Consider the following 18,473-nt stretch of genomic DNA (forward strand, 5'->3'; position numbering starts at 1 on the left):
AATGGTTCCGAGCTCAGAAAGAACACAAAGTTGTTTCGGTTTTGCCTAACTTCTCAGAAATGTCTCTAGGACGCGAGAGAGCGGGAGAAAACTAGATATTAAATGTCAGTTGGGGAGCGGGGATGTGGAGTGAAAGCAAAGGCTGGGGATTGAGCACCTGTAGGGGGCGTTGCCCTACCACTTCCCAGTGACTGAAGCTGCCTTGCCTCATACTTTCAGCATTTCAGGATAACATGGTGAGGGAGGTGAAGTAGGGACCCAGAGACAAGACCATCCAGGAGTGGGGATGGGGGAACTATCCACTGACTGGCCCCCCCCACACCTTATAAAAGCTTTTATTTATTGATAGATGGGGCTGCACTTTTTGCTCTCAGCCTACCCTAACCCACACACACAGCCCACACAACACACAAACTGGTCTCACTACTCTAGGAAAATTCCTGCCCTTTTTCAAACAGCCCAGAACATGCTCTTGAGTTGGAGAGATGGGAAAAGACAGGATGTTGGTAGCTGGACTGAAATCAGGATTTAGAAGAACATTAACTGGAATGAGTCTGCTCATCAAATCCAGAATCTTTTTTTCTTTTCTTTATTTCTAGTGCACCACTTTTGTTCTCCTCTTTCATGTGTATTTGCATAACCAATTCAATAAAGCACTTCAGTAAGGGTTCTTCCTGTTCCCATACAGAGCTTTACCATTCCAGTCTTGGGAGATACTAGAGACAAGATACCTGTGGAGAAAGTTTAACCCCAGGCCAGCCAGGACCACCCGGCCCAGACCTTAGGGGGTACAGAAGCTCCACATTTCCTAGGCAGATGGGTAAGCTCCCCCCAGGTTTGTGCCAGGTTTCAACATCATGCTGTGATTTTGTTCTTCTGGAGCAGGATGAGTGTTGCTTCCCAGAGCGACCTTATTAGAACAGAAAGAAAATCCTCTAAATAGGCGGAACAAGGCATCAGGAGGGAAAGTTCTCTAAATGCACTTTAATACGAGCAGGGTATTGTGTGGGATTCAGTGCCCATCGCAGTTTAGCTGGAGAGTTACAGCAGTGATTGGGGATGAAAAGAAAAACATAATGGATACATGTGGTGTTTGCTCATTATATTCAAGATAGCCCAACTCTGCTGTGGAAACTGTTCAACTTTCTCTCCCCTTAGCTTGTCACAGTGCAATAATACAGACATTGGGGCCTCCAATGGGATCGCCTGCCACGCCATCCTATTTCCACTGCTAACGAGGGCTTCATAAACCTTTGATACAGTTTGATCTCTGAAACCCTTCCAAATCTCCTCAAGCTTATACTAAGTCCTATTTGGAACTCTTTTTTTTTTTTTCTTTTGCCTTGACTGCTTGCGGCCAGAACTTAAGAAAGCCTTCTGGACAGTGACATGCATACTAACACATGACAGCAGAGCTCTTTCCTAAAAGGGAAGTGGCAGGTCTGATCACCGGGGCTCACAGGAGCAAAACACAATTGTGTACACAAATTTAAATAAAATCAAATTTCCCTTATCCTTAAGACTCCTAGATGGTGAGGCTATTCCTGGCACCGTGGGAAGATGAGAGGGAAGGCAAACAGCCTCTTAGAGCCAAGCGACTCTGTCCTGAGGGAAGTACAAGCTTTTGAATGCCTCTGAGGTGCAAAGCGAGCTGGAGGTGGAGGGGTGGGGGTTGTCCAAGCTACAGCGGCGAAATTCCAGCTGGACTGCTGGCTCCTAGTTCCAGCAATAGGCAAGAAAAGGGCACGATTAACAAAAATCATACACTCCTTACACCCGGAGACCTGTGCCAATTCCTCGACACACAGGCCGCCGGCAGGAAGGGGGAAAATGCAAAAGGAGTTAAAGGAACAAAGGAAAGGTTCCTTAATTTTCCATTCTTGCTTTGCCCTCTAAGCCTTTCCACATTAAAGGGATTGTCAGAGGCTGGCGTAGGAGCAGCGCAAGGCGAAGGACGCCATTGGCTGCGAGGCTCAGGTGATTTGCATATCGGCGACTATGAAAGCGGAGGCGGCGCTCCCGCAGCAGCTCCAGTGAGAAGGACGCGGAAGGCGCCGAGTGGAGGTGGCTCTGCGCGTCCTCGGAGCCGGTGGAATCCCCGGGCTGCAGCCCGCACACTTCTCCCGCTCCGGGCTCCCAAGCAGCGTTTTCCCGTGGAACCTGGGGCTCACGCCCAGACCTGGAAAGCTAAGAAGAATCTCTCCCCCAGCCTTCGGAACAGCACTTGGGGCTGGTGGTATGAGTCCAGTAAGGCACAGAGGCAGCCCCTGCCTCTTCCCCCTGCAGCTCTTCAGCCTCTGCTGGGTGCTGTCAATGGCTCAGAGCAAGACGGTGCGGTACAACACCTTCGAGGAGGATGCTCCCGGCACAGTCATTGGGACTCTGGCTGAGGACCTGCATATCAAAGTGTCTGGAGACACGAGCTTCCGCCTGATGAAGCAATTCAACAGCTCGCTGATTCGGGTGCGCGAGGGCGACGGGCAGCTGACCGTCGGGGACGCGGGCCTGGACCGAGAGCGGCTGTGCGGCCCGTCCCCGCAGTGCGTGCTGGCCTTCGACGTGCTCAGCTTCTCGCAGGAGCAGTTCCGGCTGGTGCACGTGGAGGTGGAGGTGAGAGACGTCAACGACCACGCGCCGCGCTTCCCCCGCGCCCAGATCCCCGTGGAGGTGTCCGAGGGCGCGGCCGTGGGCACGCGCATCCCGCTGGAGGTGCCGGTGGACGAGGACGTGGGCGCCAACGGGCTGCAGAGCGTGCGCCTGGCCGAGCCGCACAGCCCCTTCCGCGTGGAGCTGCAGACGCGCGCGGACGGCGCCCGCTGCGCCGACCTGGTGCTGCTGCGGGAGCTGGACCGCGAGAGCCAGGCCGCCTACAGCCTGGAGCTGGTGGCCCGGGACGGCGGCCGCCCGCCGCGCTCCGCCACGGCGGCGCTCAGCGTGCGGGTGCTGGACGCCAACGACCACAGCCCGGCCTTCCCGCGGGGCGCCGTGGCCGAGGTGGAGCTGGCGGAGGACGCGCCCGTCGGTTCGCTGCTGCTCGACCTGGACGCCGCCGACCCCGACGAGGGCCCCAACGGCGACGTGGTCTTCTCCTTCGGCGCGCGCACCCCGCCCGAGGCGCGCCGCCTCTTCCGCCTCGACCCGCGCTCCGGCCGCCTCAGCCTGGCGGGGCCCGTGGACTTCGAGCGCCAGGACACCTACGAGCTGGACGTGCGCGCGCAGGACCGCGGCCCCGGGCCCCGCGCCGCCACCTGCAAGGTGATCGTGCGCATCCGCGACGTCAACGACAACGCGCCCGACATCGCCGTCACCCCGCTGGCTGCCCCGGGCGCGCCCGCCGCCTCCGCCGCCTCCGCCGCCAACGCCGCCAACGCCGCCGCGCTCGGGAGCACGGACGCCACCTGGCCCGAGGGGTCCGAGGCGCCCGAGGCCGGCGCCGTGTCCCTGGTGCCGGAGGGGGCGGCGCGCGAGAGCCCGGTGGCGCTGGTCAGCACCTCGGACAAGGACTCGGGCGCCAACGGGCAGGTGCGCTGCGCCCTCTACGGGCACGAGCACTTCCGGCTGCAGCCGGCCTACGCGGGCAGCTACCTGGTGGTGACGGCGGCGGCCCTGGACCGCGAGCGCATCGCTGAGTACAACCTGACCCTGGTGGCCGAGGACCGCGGCGCGCCCCCGCTCCGCACCGTGCGGCCCTACACGGTGCGCGTGGGCGACGAGAACGACAACGCGCCGCTCTTCACGCGGCCGCTCTACGAGGTGTCGGTGCGCGAGAACAACCCGCCCGGCGCCTACCTGGCCACCGTGGCCGCCCGCGACCCGGACTTGGGCCGCAACGGCCGTGTTACCTACCGGCTGCTGGAGGCGGAGGTGGGCCGCGCGGGGGACGCCGTATCCACCTACGTGTCGGTGGACCCGGCCACCGGGGCCATCTACGCGCTGCGCAGCTTCGACTACGAGACGCTGCGGCAGCTCGACGTGCGCATCCAGGCGAGCGACGACGGCTCCCCGCAGCTGTCCAGCAGCACCCTAGTGCAGGTGCGGGTGCTGGACCAGAACGACCACGCGCCGGTCCTGCTGCACCCGGCGCCGGCCAACGGCTCCCTGGAAGTGGCGGTGCCCGGCCGCGCGGCGAAGGACACGACCGTGGCGCGCGTGCAGGCCCGGGACGCCGACGCGGGCGCGGACGGCGAGCTGACCTTTGACCTGCTGCAGCAGGAGCCCCGGGAGGTGTTCGCCATCGGCCGCCGCACGGGAGAGATCGTGCTCACGGGCGACCTCTCGCGGGAGCCGCCGGGCCGCTTGTTCCAGGCGCTGCTGGTCGTCTCCGACGGCGGCCGGCCCCCGCTGGCCACCACGGCCACCGTCAGCTTCGTGGTGACCGCGGGCGGCGGGCGCGGCCCGGCGGCCCCCGCCAGTGCCGGCGGTGCCGAGCGTTCCCGCCCTCCCGGCTCCCGGCTGGCGGCCGAGGGGCCGGCGCTGCAGTGGGACACGCCGCTGATCGTCATTGTCGTGCTGGCGGGGAGCTGCACGCTGCTGCTGGCCGCCATCATCGCCATTGCCACCACCTGCAGCCGCCGCAAGAAGGAGGTGCGCAAAGGGGGGCCCCGCCGGGAAGAGCGGCCCGGGGCGGCGGGCGGCGGAGCCTCAGCGCCCGGCTCCCCGGAGGAAGCGGCCCGGGGAGCCGGGCCCAGGCCCGACATGTTCGACGTGCTCACCTTCCCCGGCGGCGGCCAAGCGCCCTTTGGCAGCCCCGCAGCCGACGCGCCCCCGCCCGCGGCCGCCGCGGCCGAAGTGCCGGGCTCGGAGGGCGGCAGCGCCACTGGGGAAAGCTCGCGGCGCTCGGAGGGGCAGCAGCGGCTCCGCGGCGCGCACGCCGAGGTGAGGCCTCCTGAGGTGGGCGCCCCTCCCCGCTCGGCGGACGGGCCGGGCGCAGGGCGGGGGGGTCCGCGGGTGGGCGTCGCGGGAGACGCTCGGCTGGCGCGCGCCGCTTCCCTGCCCAGCCCTGACCCCCGCCCCGCTGTTCCCCTGCAGCCCTACGGCGCCTCGCCTGGCTTCGGAAAGGAGCCGGCGCCCCCGGTGGCCGTGTGGAAAGGACATTCCTTCAACACCATCTCTGGCCGGGAAGGAGAGAAGTTCAGTGGCAAAGACAGCGGCAAAGGGGACAGTGATTTCAATGACAGCGACTCCGACATCAGTGGGGACGCTCTGAAGAAGGATCTCATCAACCACATGCAGAGCGGTGAGGCCTCTCCCTGTCCGCCAGCTTCCCCCTCCCAGTCTCCTCCCCACCTTTTCTTGAGGCCTGGAGTTGTGCATCCGGGCCGGCCTCAGACCTTGACTTTCAAAATGACTTTCATGACTCCTGGAGTAAAGCACAGCCCCGTCCTGTCCTCTGAGCTAGAGGCGGGGCAGTCTCTTTACCAGTTACTTTGCTGGGTCAGCCTCGCACTGAGGCGGCTCTCCGGAGCACACACCCCCTCCCCCCTGTCAATCTCCACTCTCCGCATACACGTTTGCTTTCCTTTTCAGGCGCCCGGTCCTGCCTGGCATTCTGAGGTGTGGGTGTATGCAAGCTCAGTGATAATGTCAGCTCTCCCTTTCTCTTTTATGCCAGGACTGTGGGCGTGCACTGCAGAATGCAAGATCCTGGGTCACTCTGACCGCTGCTGGAGCCCCTCCTGCGGAGGACCCAACACTCATCCCTCCCCACACCCGCCTGCCCAGATGTCCACCTTCTGTAAGAGCACATCCCTGCCTCGGGATCCTCTGCGCAGAGACAATTACTACCAGGCCCAGATTCCCAAGACGGTGGGGCTGCAGAGCGTCTATGAGAAAGTACTACACAGAGACTATGACAGGACAGTCACTCTGCTCTCCCCTCCCCGTCCAGGGAGGCTCCCAGACTTGCAGGAGATCGGGGTGCCCCTGTATCCCTCCCCCCCTGGCAGGTACTTATCCCCAAAGAAGGAAGTCGATGAAAATGTGTAATCCCATGCTGCATGTCTTCACACATACACAAGTCACTCTGAGAAGCCCCTAAGTTATTGACCGGTTTCAGTGTTGTATATATAAATATGCAAGATGTGCCTTAAAATGAAGTTGTTGGAAGCTATTTCCAATCACAGTGGTACTGTTTGGTATTTGCAAACAAAAATGTAGTTAATGTAATTTTTATGAAATGTGTGTAGTATTTAATTTTTCTTATCATGCTACTGACTATAATTTCATGTGCAGCTTGCCATTTTCTTAGTGTTTTTAACCTGTACATTGTGTAATGTAATGTTTGTATATAATGAAATTTTGTTATATTTTTATATAATAAAAACTGAAGTGGAAGTTATTGCCAAAGGAACTGTCTGTAAGACAAAAAACAAAACTTGTTGGAATTACTTAATGGAAATTTATCTTTTACCTGAAACTTAGTGTTTGAAAAGTTTTGCCTTGCCAAGTATAACTTGTATATCTTGAGTCTGTGGTAGATTTCAAGTTCAATGTTATTTAATTACATTTGGTTTTCTGTGAACCGTGTCACTTATAAGCACAGTAATAAAGGATTTGTCATGTGTCTGAAGAACCTGCTAATTGCTTTTCATGAAATTACTTGCAGTCGGACATTCACAAATAACTGGGTACCAGAGTTAAACCTTCTTTCAAGTGATAATTATATAAGCCTTATCAATGTTCATGGCAATATAAAACCTGTGGGATTTCAAGTATTGGAAAGACTTTTTCATGTATTTAAAATACTTGTCTATTTTGTAAAACATATATTTCCAAATTCATCAAGCAATGTATAAAATTTCTTGCCTTCATTTAATCACTCAAGGAATCTTAAGAGTATCTAGCTTGAGTGGAGGAAAGCTAGGTTTGGGTTGTTCATTCACTTGATAAACAAACACCCACAGAGCTTTTACTTCAATAATTCTAGACGCTGGTTAGGAAGGCATAATATTAAGGAGCTCATAGTTTATTAGAGACGTCAATATCACAAAGACTCAAAGGTCATCAAAAAGATCACTTGAATAGTGCATTGCTTTGCCACATGCACAACCCAGGGACAACCCAGATTCCTACTATACTGAAAGAAGCTTCAGTGCTATAGTTTCTCTGTCGCCCGCCACCACCTCAGTCTCTGTCTATCTGAAAAAGTCAACCCAAAGTTATGAGTAAAATGATATAGCCATTGGGACTTTTTAAAAACACTGTAGAAGAAAATACAGAAGGTTATATGAAGCAAGACTAATCAAATACTGATTTGGGGGGGCCTGGTGGTGATGCAACAAACTGAGTGCACATGTTGCCATGTGCAGGGAGATAGGTTTGAGTCTCTGGTCCCCACCCACAAGGGAGAAACTTCATGAGTGGTAAAGCAGTGCTGCAGGCATTTCTCTGTTTCCCTCTCTTTCTCTCCCTCCCTGTCTCCCCCCCCCCCCCCGTCCCTCTCTACTCATCCCCTCTTTTTCTCTCTGTCCTATCAAGATTTAAAAAAAGAAGAAGAATGGCCAGCAGGAACAGCTATCGAGCAGGCATCCAGCCCCAGCAATAACCCTGGTGGCAATCAAGAAAACAACAAAAACAGACAACAACCAAATATAAATATATATATATTAATATACAATATACACTAATATACTAATTATTGTCAATGCTGGCATGGCTACAAATGTAGGGGAAGGAAGCAGTTATACCAGTCTACTTATGAGTTGCTGTTTGAAAATGTACCTAATGTCAAAAAAAAAAAAAAAGACCGTTCTGTCTTATATTTGATGCACTCATTTAATTTGAAATTAAATTAAGATAACATTTACTGAACAAGCTTTTACTGAGCAGAGATCTTTATAAAGTACTGCATAAATTATTTCATTTAACACTCACACAACCCCTACAAGATCATCTTCATGTTATAGTAAGGAAACTAGGACACAAGAAGGTTAGATAAAATGTCAGTGTCATAGAGCTAATAAGTGGCCAGGATGGAATTCAAACCCAGATTATTCAATGCAAAATAAATAAATAGAACAAACAAAAAACATTGTTGTGGGGTTTTAACTTGAACAAAGAATTAGGTGGAAAAGTCCCACTGCACTGCCTTTACTGCTTGATTATTGTTTAGTCCTTTATATTTGTAAAGTGCCTATGTTCCTTTATTACTAATTATAGATTGTGAAGCACTGTAATGAATAGAGGAGCCCTCAAAGCTGCCTGTTGAAGTCATAATTGAAACCAGTGGTGGCTCTAAGCTGAACAACAGGGTGGACACACACAAGTACTTCACCACCCACAGTCTGTGCAAAGTTCAGCAATTTCTGCAGGCAACTAAGTCGAACATTGCCTGACAAACTCTGACTGTAGAGAAGGAAAATTCTGGATATGACCAGATACCAAACAACTCTAGAACCATGATGACCAGGCTCCAAGAAAGAGACCCTCAAGTGGACCCCCATTCTACTATTTCAAGCTTTATTCTTTTCTTGTTTATTTATTTTGCCCCCAGGGTTATCACTTGCGTACAATGCCAGCACTAAGAAGTCACCTCTCCCAGTAGCCCTTTTTCTTTCTATTTTATTTGATAGGACAGAAACAGGGGAAGATAGAGAGTGAGAGAGAAAGACACCTACTGACCTGTTTCACCACTTGTGAAGCATTTCCCCCTTCAGGTGGGGAGCAGGGGCTTGAACCAAGGTACTTGAGCATGATAACATGTGCACTCAACCAAGTGCACTAGCAACTAACTCCCCACCAAGCTTTATTCTTAAGCAAGTCTCATGAAATGCAGACCAGAAAAATGACATCCCCACACCAATCTAAAGACATGCATCTCTGAATGTATTTATCTGTCCACATCCTCCACAAGTAGAATAATGTTGGTGTCATTGATTTTTTATTTTTTAATTTACTTTTTAAATTTTTTATATATTTATTTATTCTCCCTTTTGTTGCCCTTGTTTTATTTTCATTTTTATTGTTGTCATCGTTGTTGGATAGGACAGAGAGAAATGGAGAGAGGAGAGGAAGACAGAGGGGGGAGAGAAAGATAAGACACCTGCAGACCTGCTTCACCACCTGTGAAGTGATTCCCCTGCAAGTGGGGGGCAGGGGCCTCGAACCAGGATCCCTATGCCCCAGTCCTTGCACTTTGCTCCATGTGCACTTAACCCACTGCGTTACCGCCCAACTCCCTTATTTATTTATTTATTTTTAACCAGTGCACTGCTCAGCTCTGACTTGTGGTGTGGGGGATTGAACCTGGCACTTTGGGGCCTCAGACATGAGAGTCTCTTTGCATAACCATTATGCTATCTACCCCCGTCCAGTGTCATTATTTTATTGTGTTCTGTGTAAGCTACTCCATTATTTCAAAAATATTATTTTCAATACCTCTGTGTCTTAGAAAAATGACCATTAAAATACTTTTTAAATTTATTTATTTATTATTTATTTGCTTGGAACTTACAAAAAATCAAACATGCAATTCAGTCCTTAAAATTGTTAATTTAAACAAAATAGGGTGAGGAGAAGTAGCTCTTCTAAAGGTCAGCAGTAGGAACTTCCAGAGAAATAGGAGCTAAATGAAAGATTCTTTCCACTATCGCCAAGAAATTTACTCTCCAAGACTCTATTTAAAAGCACGTATGGGGGGGGGGGGTGTTGGGCGGTGGCGCAGTGGGTTAAGCGCAGGTGGCGCAAAGCGCAGGAACCGGCATAAGGATCCCGCTTCGAGCCCCCGGCTCCCCACCTGCAGGGGAGTCGCTTCACAGGCGGTGAAGCAGGTCTGCAGGTGTCTATCTTTCTCTCCCCTTCTCTGTCTTCCCCTCCTCTCTCCATTTCTCTCTGTCCTATCCAACAACGAATTGCGTCAACAAGGGCAATAATAATAACCACAATGAAGCTACAACAAGGGCAACAAAAGGGGGGGGGGGGAATGGCCTCCAGGAGCCGTGGATTCATGGTGCAGGCACCGAGCCCAGCAATAACCCTGGAGGAGGAAAATAAAATAAAATAAAATAAAATAAAATAAAATAAAATAAAATAAAATAAAATAAAATAAAATAAAATAAAAAAAGCATGTATTGGTTTCTTGAATTAAATGAGATGATAAATGTATAGAATATTCCTCCCAATTCCTGGCCTATAATGCGTACTATTTTCTGTCCCACTCCCTCTTTTCTCACCTCTCTTTGGAGACAGCCTCCACCATTAACTATTGTGCAGCCTCACTCAGTGAAAAAGATGAAACAGGAACAAGATGTCTGACTTTATTCTGATACTGGCTTGTTCTCTGCATTACTCCCATTCCCACTATGTAGACCAGAGTCTCAGTATACCTCAGTATAACTCAACACTGTGCAAAAGAGGTATGGCTACAGTGAGTATCACAGGCAAACCCACAAGCTGTAGAACTTTGTGATGGTATCACAAATACTTCTCTGAAGGTAAAGGCCAACAGCTCTTGTGCACCTTGGCAGTGAGAACAGGGATATAGGAAGGGTAGGAAGTCACCTTGAAAGACACAGTTAACGTCAGACTTTACCATTTCTGTGTCTGGCCCCACTGACTTGGATGTCCTATGCTTCCTATAATAAAATATCCATCAAAGAAACCACTTCAGAAAATTAAAATGTAAGTGGTTTCAGCATCTACTGAAGAATACATTCTAAAGTAGAACAAAAACAGGATGCATGTCTCCAGATATAAATTTATATGCACATGGAAAGAGAAAAATATATATAATCAGGATGAACTCCATGCCATAATTACCTAATATTTGGTATCTCTCACTTGGAAAAGCCATGCTTTTATCATCTAAAAATTCTATTTTAGAAAACAAGCATTTTCACTTTAGTGATGAATTCAGTAGCAACAGGATAACTGGAATGCTGTAAGTTTTGAAAGCAAACTAAAGCAAAGTAACACTGCTTGATGGGGTGCTGTGCTTTGCGACAACTCAGATGGGCTTTGAAAATACTGTCTGGTTTTCAGTAACTATGCAATAACTCCAAAAAGTATGTATTATTCCCTTTCTTCAGAGTAGAGTGTCTGCAGTGGAATTCACCAACAGCTTCAAAGTGAACAGCAGGAAGATATACAAGCCTATATATATATATTTTTAAAAAATCACTTAAACCAACAAATTAAATGTGCTTTTTAAGCAAAAGGGAATAAAATCTACAGTCATTATCAGAGTACAAAATTTGCTTCTACAGAATTTGCTTCTACAAAACTTGTATAAAGATTTTCAACAGGGGTTAGGTGGTGGCATACTTGGTTAAGCACACACATTACAGTGCACAAGGACCCAGGTTCAAGCAGTGGGGAAGCTTCATGAGTGGTGAAGCAGGGCTGCAGGTGTCTCTCTGTCTCTTTCCCTCTTTCTCACTTTCTCTCTCTATGAAAAAAAAAAAAGATTTTCAGCATGTCAAAGTGGAGCCTACATGGTTTAATACAGAATTGGAGAAAGTCAATTTGCCACTCGTCTATAGACTATACACTTGTCTAGAACATACACTTCAAGCTCAACATCTCCAAATCAAACTCACTCCCTACCCCTGCCACTACTGCACCCCAGAACTACCCCTCTGGAAATTGTTTTAAACTCAGTGACTGAGAGGGGTGGGGGGAGGGTGGGGAGGGATAGTTTAAAAGTTATATAAAAGAGAGAGGCTGGGTGGTGGCACACCTGGTTGAATGCACATATTACAATGTGTAAGGACCCAGGTTCAAGGCCCCAGTCCCCACATACAGGAAGAAAGCTTCACAAGTGGTGAAGTTGGTCTGCAGGTGTGTCTTTGTTTTCATTCTTCTCTATCTCTCCCTTCCCTCTCACTATCTGGCTGTCTCTATCAAATAAATAAAGATAATAAAAACATCTTTTAAAGGTTATGTAAAAGACTTTCATGCTTGAGGCTCTGAAGTCCCAGGTTCAATCTCTACTCTACTCTACTACCACCCACATAAGTCAGAGCTAAGCAATGCTATGGTTAAAATGAATAAATAAATAAATAGATAAATAAATCATTAAGACTACAATTTTTAAACCAAACCTAAAACACAGAAGTCATTTTAAAACTTTACTCTGTTTCCTGTTTCTTTCTCATCAAGGTCTATCGATTCTACCTTCTAAATATTAATTGTTCCTTCACCTCACAGCAGTATACACAACGCTCTACGCACATCCTCTGAGTTGACCTCAGCTGCAGCAGACACTGCCAAGTGCATAATGATGGTCTGTTTTCAGAACATTTGATCTTCTCACCCTTCTAATTATACCTTATTATTTCCCATAGGTTTTAGGATAAGCTTCTCAGTGCTGTATCTGGGAGGTAGAATAGTGGCAGAGAGTTGGATGTACAAGCATGGGGTCTTCAATTCAATCCCTAGAACTGCATGTGACAGAAGGCTGTTACCAGCCTGTTTCTCCTCTCTTTGTTGATCTCTCATGAAATAATTCCTTTCTTTCTTTTTTTCAAGAAAGGAAGAAATGATATTTCCAGAGATATGCATGGCATGTGCAGGACCCCTCATGCCCCTGCCTCCCTCCTGGACTTGGTGCTGCTACCTACAAACTCACACCTGGTATTTCAGTCAGGAGGATCTCTTAGTGTTCCTTCTTTTCTCTTAGTCCTTCTGCATGGAATGGCTTTGTATTTCCTTTCCCTTCTTCTCTATCCAATCCCTTATCTTCTCTGGACCCATCCCTATCCTATAAGTGCAAAAATCTCCTCACCCAGACAGTCAGGGCAGAGTGTAGCTTTTTGGGCATCCACCAAACTTGGGGTATCTGTTTTCCCCATTTTCCATCTTCCTTGCTGGCCCATAAAATCAGCGACTGCCAGTGCTTTATCTTTCTATCCTTAGCACCTGGTACATTAGCTGGTACCTAATAAGAATTCAATAAAAGAGCTTGCTGAATGGAAGGACTTATTGAACCAATCCCAAAAGGTCATGATTACACACCAAAACCTAGAGACACTGCATCTACAAGTCAACAGAGCTCCCCACAGGGAGTCAGTGCTGAATATGCTTCCAAGTCAGACAAGGCCATAACATTCAACATCTCATCCACCTCAGCAGCGAAATACTTCTAGAAGGAGCACCTGTCCTGGCTAAGTACTAGCCACTTTGGCCACTGGGAGTCACAACCTCCCCATCTTCCAGCCTCAATGTGGCAGCAGCTTTTTAGACTTAGTTCAAGAGATTCCCAGGAATTCGTAGATACCAACTATCTGAAAGCTGATGTGGTCTATTTTGAAACTTCAAGTCACATGACCTAAATAATCTAGACCACTGTAGAATTTCTACTTTTAGGTTCAATATGTTTGGCTTTGTATGATAACTCTCTTTTCAGCCACCAGGTTCCAGATGCTAGCATGATGGCTACCAGACTTCCCTGGGCAGACAACCCCACCAATGTGTCCTGGAGCCACAGTTCCCCAGAGCCCTTCCCCACTAGGGAAAGAGAGAGGCAGGCTGGAAGTATGAATCGACCTGTCAACGCCCATGTTACAGAAGCCAGACCTTCCACCTTCTGCATCCCACAATGACTTTGGGTCCATACACCCAGAGGGTTAAAGAATTGGAAAGCTATCAGGGGAGGGGATGGGATACGGAGTTCTGGTGGTGGGAACTGTGTGGAGTTGTACCCCTCTTATCCTATGGTTTTGTCAATGTTTCCTTTTTATAAATAAATTTTAAAAAAAAGAATTTCTACTTTTTTTAAGGCAACCACAGCAAATTCTAAGAAAGAACTAAATCACTTCCCATGAAGAATGTTGGGTATTTATCACATTTTATTGAGGCTTTTCTAGTTTGTCAGTTTTTTCCCTATTAACTTTAGGAAAGTTATTATAGGTAAAGTGAAGATTTGTTGCTAATGATTACTGCTTGGTCAGTAGAGATAGGACTGGACTCTGAGTGGTGGCGGATGAGTAAGTGAAGATGGAATACTGCTTTCAGTCATTACTTAACTTTGTTATGATTCACTCTACTTATCAATCAAAAAACCAGAATCACTGGCCTCACTGTCAATCTGAGAAAAAAAATTAATGAAGATACTAAAGTGTCACAGGAATACTAAAGAAATCCCATGTTAACACTCTGTGCCTGGCATTTCTCCCTATGAAAAGTGGCTATCTATCAGGCTATATCTATATAAAAGCAGGAAAAATCATATATATACCTCCAACGTTACTGCTGGGGCTCAGTGCCTGCACTACAAATCCACTGGTCCTGGAGGCCATTTTTCCCATTTGTTGCCCTTGTTGTTATTGTCGCCATTGCTGTTGTTGTTGTTGCATAGGACAGAGAGAAATGGTGAGAGATAGGGAAGACAGAGAGGGCGAGAGAAAGATAGACATCCGCAGACCTATTTCACCACCTGTGAAGTGACCCTCCCCCCCGCAGGTGAGAAGCCAGGGGCTCAAACCTGAATCCTTGCACTTCATGCCATGTGTGCTTAACCCACTGTTCTACTGCCCCATCCCCGAAAATTAATATTCTACCCAATTACTTAGATACTCTCAGGTAACTATACAGGACTCTTAAGTAGCTATATAAAATCTTCAGTTCCTCACTTGATTTGGAGATGATAGTTTTAAAACAAGTTTCTTAGAAACACAGACTGAGATTGGGATTCTTGAGAAAAGTATTTATTGAAGAAGTGATTTCAGAAGTGGAGTGAAGCCAATAGGAGAAGACAGAAGAAAAAAAAATGAAGATGTTGGGCAGTAGTCTTGGCTTCGTAGTCTCTAGGCCTGCTATTTGCAGGTCTGAGTGGCACGCCTTGTCACAGATATACACCAAGTCTTCTTCTAGCGTTTGCCCTTCTTCCGTAGCCAGTCAACAGCGTCAGGTTGAGCCTGATGTAAAGTTTCGAGACCTCCTTTGAATCTGGAGAGGTGGCAGTCGTTGACTATGTGGGTCATAGTCTGTCTGTAGCCGCAGGGGCAGTTCGGGTCGTCTCTGGCTCCCCAGCGATGGAACATAGCGGCGCACCGGCCATGGCCTGTTCGATAGCGATTGAGGAGGGCCCAATCATAACGTGCTAGGTCAAAGCCGGGTTGACGCTCACAGGGGTCTGTGATGAGGTGTTTGATCTTTACCTCAGCTGACTGCCAACTCTGTTTCCAAGAGTCTGGAACAGAGAAGTTCAGTGTAGGCATAGGAGACCAGATTGGGTGACGAGACGTCAAGCGTTGGACAGGGTGGGCGAAGATATCCGAAGATACACCAAGTAAGGTATATCCAAAAAGGAAGGACTAGAAAATGAGGGGACTCAGTACTTTTCACCTTTTCACTTTTCACCTCTTTTCTTTTTATTTTTCCCTTTTGTTGCCCCACCTTTTTTATTGTTGTTGTTGTTGTTATTGATGTCATCGTTGTTGGATAGGACAGAAAGAAATGGAGAGAGGAAGGGAAGACAGAGAGGGGGAGAGAAAGATAGGCACCTGCAGACCTGCTTCACCTCTTGTGAAGCGACTCCATTGCAGGTGGGGAGCCAGGGGCTCGAACCGGGATCCTTATGCCTGTCCTTGCGCTTTGTGCCACGTGCGCTTAAACTGCTGCACTACTGCCCGACCCCCTCTTTTCTTTTTCCTTCTTACATTCTTTTTTTTTAAAGAGCTGAGACCTTTCTTCTAATCTCCAGATGTTCTTAGAGCCCTCTCCTGTAATACCAGATTCTTTAAAAAAAAATTTTTTATTATCCTTATTTATTGGATAAAGACAGTCAGAAATCAAGAGAGAAGAGGGTGGGAGAAACAGACAGAGAGACACCTGCAGCCTAGCTTCACCACTCGCAAAGCTTTCTCCCTGCACGTAGGGACTGGGGGCTCAAACCTGTGTCCTTGCACATTGTAACGTGCGCTCAACCAGGTGCGCCACCACCCAGCCCCGTAATACCAGATTCTTAAATGACATTGAAAGTTTAGGACCCTCGCTTTTATTCCAGTTGGTTTATGAATATCTCTAAATTCCCTCCAGTTTTCTGAAGAGACCCAGAGTAATTCCAGCTTTCCCGGTTGGATGCTTAGTTGCTGTGATTCTAGCTCAGTTGTTTGCTTCTTTCATGCTATCAAGCCTAACTTGTGTCCCAGGAAAGGCCTCTGATTTATTATAGGGTGCTTTCCAAGCCACTTTCAGTTATTCTGAATTATACTGCTCATAGTGACAGCCCTCTGGGTTGATGAGTGGTCTGTCTTCTGGAGAACCAAAACTTATCAGAAGCAGTTGTCTTCCCAGTTTCTTTTTTAGCCTTATGATCTCACTTCTTTCTATAATGCTTATTAAAAGGACATATTTATTCAATACAAATCCCTAGACTTATTTCATTAAATCATTGAAGAATTAAATCACCGTGGTTGTGTTTTGGCCAGCCTCCCACATTCAGTCAGCCCAGACCCATGTTCTAGAATACAAAGGCACTGTGATTCATTTCTCTTCTTCAGCCTCACTAATCAGAGAAGCCCATTGCTCTTGCCATGCACTGACCGATATAATGGGAACTTCTTGACTGAGGGCATTACACTCGGTTGCAGCTAAAAAAGAAATTGTCTAGCAATCTGATTTACTATAGCTGTGGAGATGTGAGGGCAAAAACAAAACAAAAAAAAAAAGTGAGACTAGGCTATCTGTATTTTCTCTTATTTCTCTCTATGCTCACAACTCAGCCTGTTGGCTTGGCTGAGTTATCACTGTAGGCATTTCTAGGCCCACCAGGCAGACAAGGAGGAATGAACAAGCCTGTACTTGTTCATAGACAATCAGTTTATAAGGGACATCAAGATTGCCATGAAATGATACCAGGGCTGGAAGGTTATTGTTTGCAGAAATCCTCTCAAAAGGAGATATGCATGTGTTTGGCATGTTGAGATGAAGAGATCTCAGCTAACTTGCAGTGTAAGGCATGAATCTTCATGTTAGTTGTGTTGCCTTTTGTTTGCTGATTGGGGCAGGCAAGTCTGGGGAGAGTAAAACTGCTGGGAGGAAGAAAAAGTGGTTATCTTCCTCTGCCCTTATTTTCACTGCCATTCTTCATAATAACTGTGAAATGAATATTTAAAAAGATACAGGCTTAGGGGGACTTAAATCTTGCTTGTAATGTTTTATTTCTTTTATTTAAATAGACCAACAACGATTATGACAAAACACTAACATTTGTTAGTTCTGGTTGACGAGGCATGCAAGTGTTTTGTTGTTTTTTAATTTTCTTTTAACTACAAGAGAACGTCTTTGAAGAATCACTCCATTTATTAGCTTTCCCAGGGCTTCCATAGGTCTTTATGTCACAATATTTCTATTGTGTTGCCCTCCCAGCCTCCACTTCTTTGGGCAAAATTAAGATCAGCATAAATGTGGTGGCCATAAACCTGTGAGAATATAATTTCCCTGGTCAGAAAGAAAGACGCATTTGGGGGTCTGGGATGCAACAATGCTTCTGGCAGTCCACCTCTTCTCTGAGGTCCACCTCAGTCAGTGATTTCACTCACAGTCATTGAATGTGAAGGGGATACAGAGGAAGGAAAATTACCCTTTCAAAACAGACCTTATTCCACAATGGATTTGAGAACTGGCCAGGAGCTGGATCTCTAAGAGAGTCCTGACAACATAGCATGACCCCCACCTCCCTAACACTTCCTTATGACTACTGGTTCTGTGATAGTCACACCCAGTCTTATTTGTCACTTGTCCCTGTGAATAAGCTTGGTGTCTTTTTTATTTTGAAGAATCCTGTCCTCTCGGGGGTCGGGCGGTAGCGCAGTGGGTTAAGCGCATGTGGCGCAAAGCGCAGGGACCGGCGTAGGGATCCCGGTTCGAGCCCCTGGCTCCCCACCTGCAGGGGAGTCGCTTCACAGGCTTTCTCTCCCCTCTCTCTCTGTCTTCCCCTCCTCTCTCCATTTCTCTCTGTCCTATCCAACAACAAAGCAACGTCAACAATGGCAATAATAACCGCAAGGAGGCTGCAACAACTAGGGCAACAAAAAGGGGAAAAAATGGCCTCCAGGAGCGGTGGATTCATGGTGCAGGCACCCAGCCCAGCAATAACCCTGGAGGAACAAAAAAAAAAAAAAAAAAAAGAATCCTATCCTCTCAAGCAGCAAGTACTTAGAAGTGGGCAGAAATAAGCCATATGGTGGGGGGTCAGGCAGTGGTGCACCCAGTTAAGTGCACACAGTATGAAGTGCAAGGACCCATAAAGGATCCAGTTTCGAAACTCCCCCACACCTGCAAGAGGGGAGGGCGTTTCACGAGCAGTGATGCAGGTCTAGAGGCATCTATTTTTCTCTCTCCCTCCCTATCATGCCCTCCTCTCTCAACTTCTCTCCATCCTATCCAATAAAAAAGTAAATAGAAATGAAAAAAATGGCTGCCAGGAGTAGTGGATTCATAGTACAGCACCGAACCCCAGTGATAACCCTGAAGAAAAGAAGGAGAAGGAGAAGGAGAAGGAGAAGGAGAAGGAGAAGGAGAAGGAGAAGGAG

At 48.3% G+C, this 18,473-nt stretch overlaps 1 protein-coding gene across 2 annotated transcripts; it reads left to right on the forward strand.

The window, feature by feature from the left end:
• The first annotated feature begins 2,026 nt into the window (after positions 1-2,026).
• LOC103114917 (protocadherin-8) lies at positions 2,027-6,571 on the forward strand. Of its 2 annotated transcripts, XM_007524648.3 has the most exons (3): positions 2,027-4,584; positions 5,029-5,236; positions 5,612-6,571. In XM_007524648.3, the coding sequence occupies exons 1-3, from the start codon at positions 2,239-2,241 to the stop codon at positions 5,983-5,985; spliced, it is 2,928 nt and encodes a 975-aa protein (XP_007524710.2). In that variant the 5' UTR covers positions 2,027-2,238; the 3' UTR covers positions 5,986-6,571. The 2 variants fall into 2 exon arrangements, with proteins under 2 accessions (XP_007524710.2, XP_060047414.1); XM_060191431.1 differs by having other exon boundaries at positions 2,095-5,236.
• Positions 6,572-18,473: the final 11,902 nt, after the last annotated feature.

This window comes from Erinaceus europaeus, chromosome 5, assembly GCF_950295315.1.
Source record: "Erinaceus europaeus chromosome 5, mEriEur2.1, whole genome shotgun sequence".
Classification (NCBI taxonomy): domain Eukaryota; kingdom Metazoa; phylum Chordata; class Mammalia; order Eulipotyphla; family Erinaceidae; genus Erinaceus; species Erinaceus europaeus.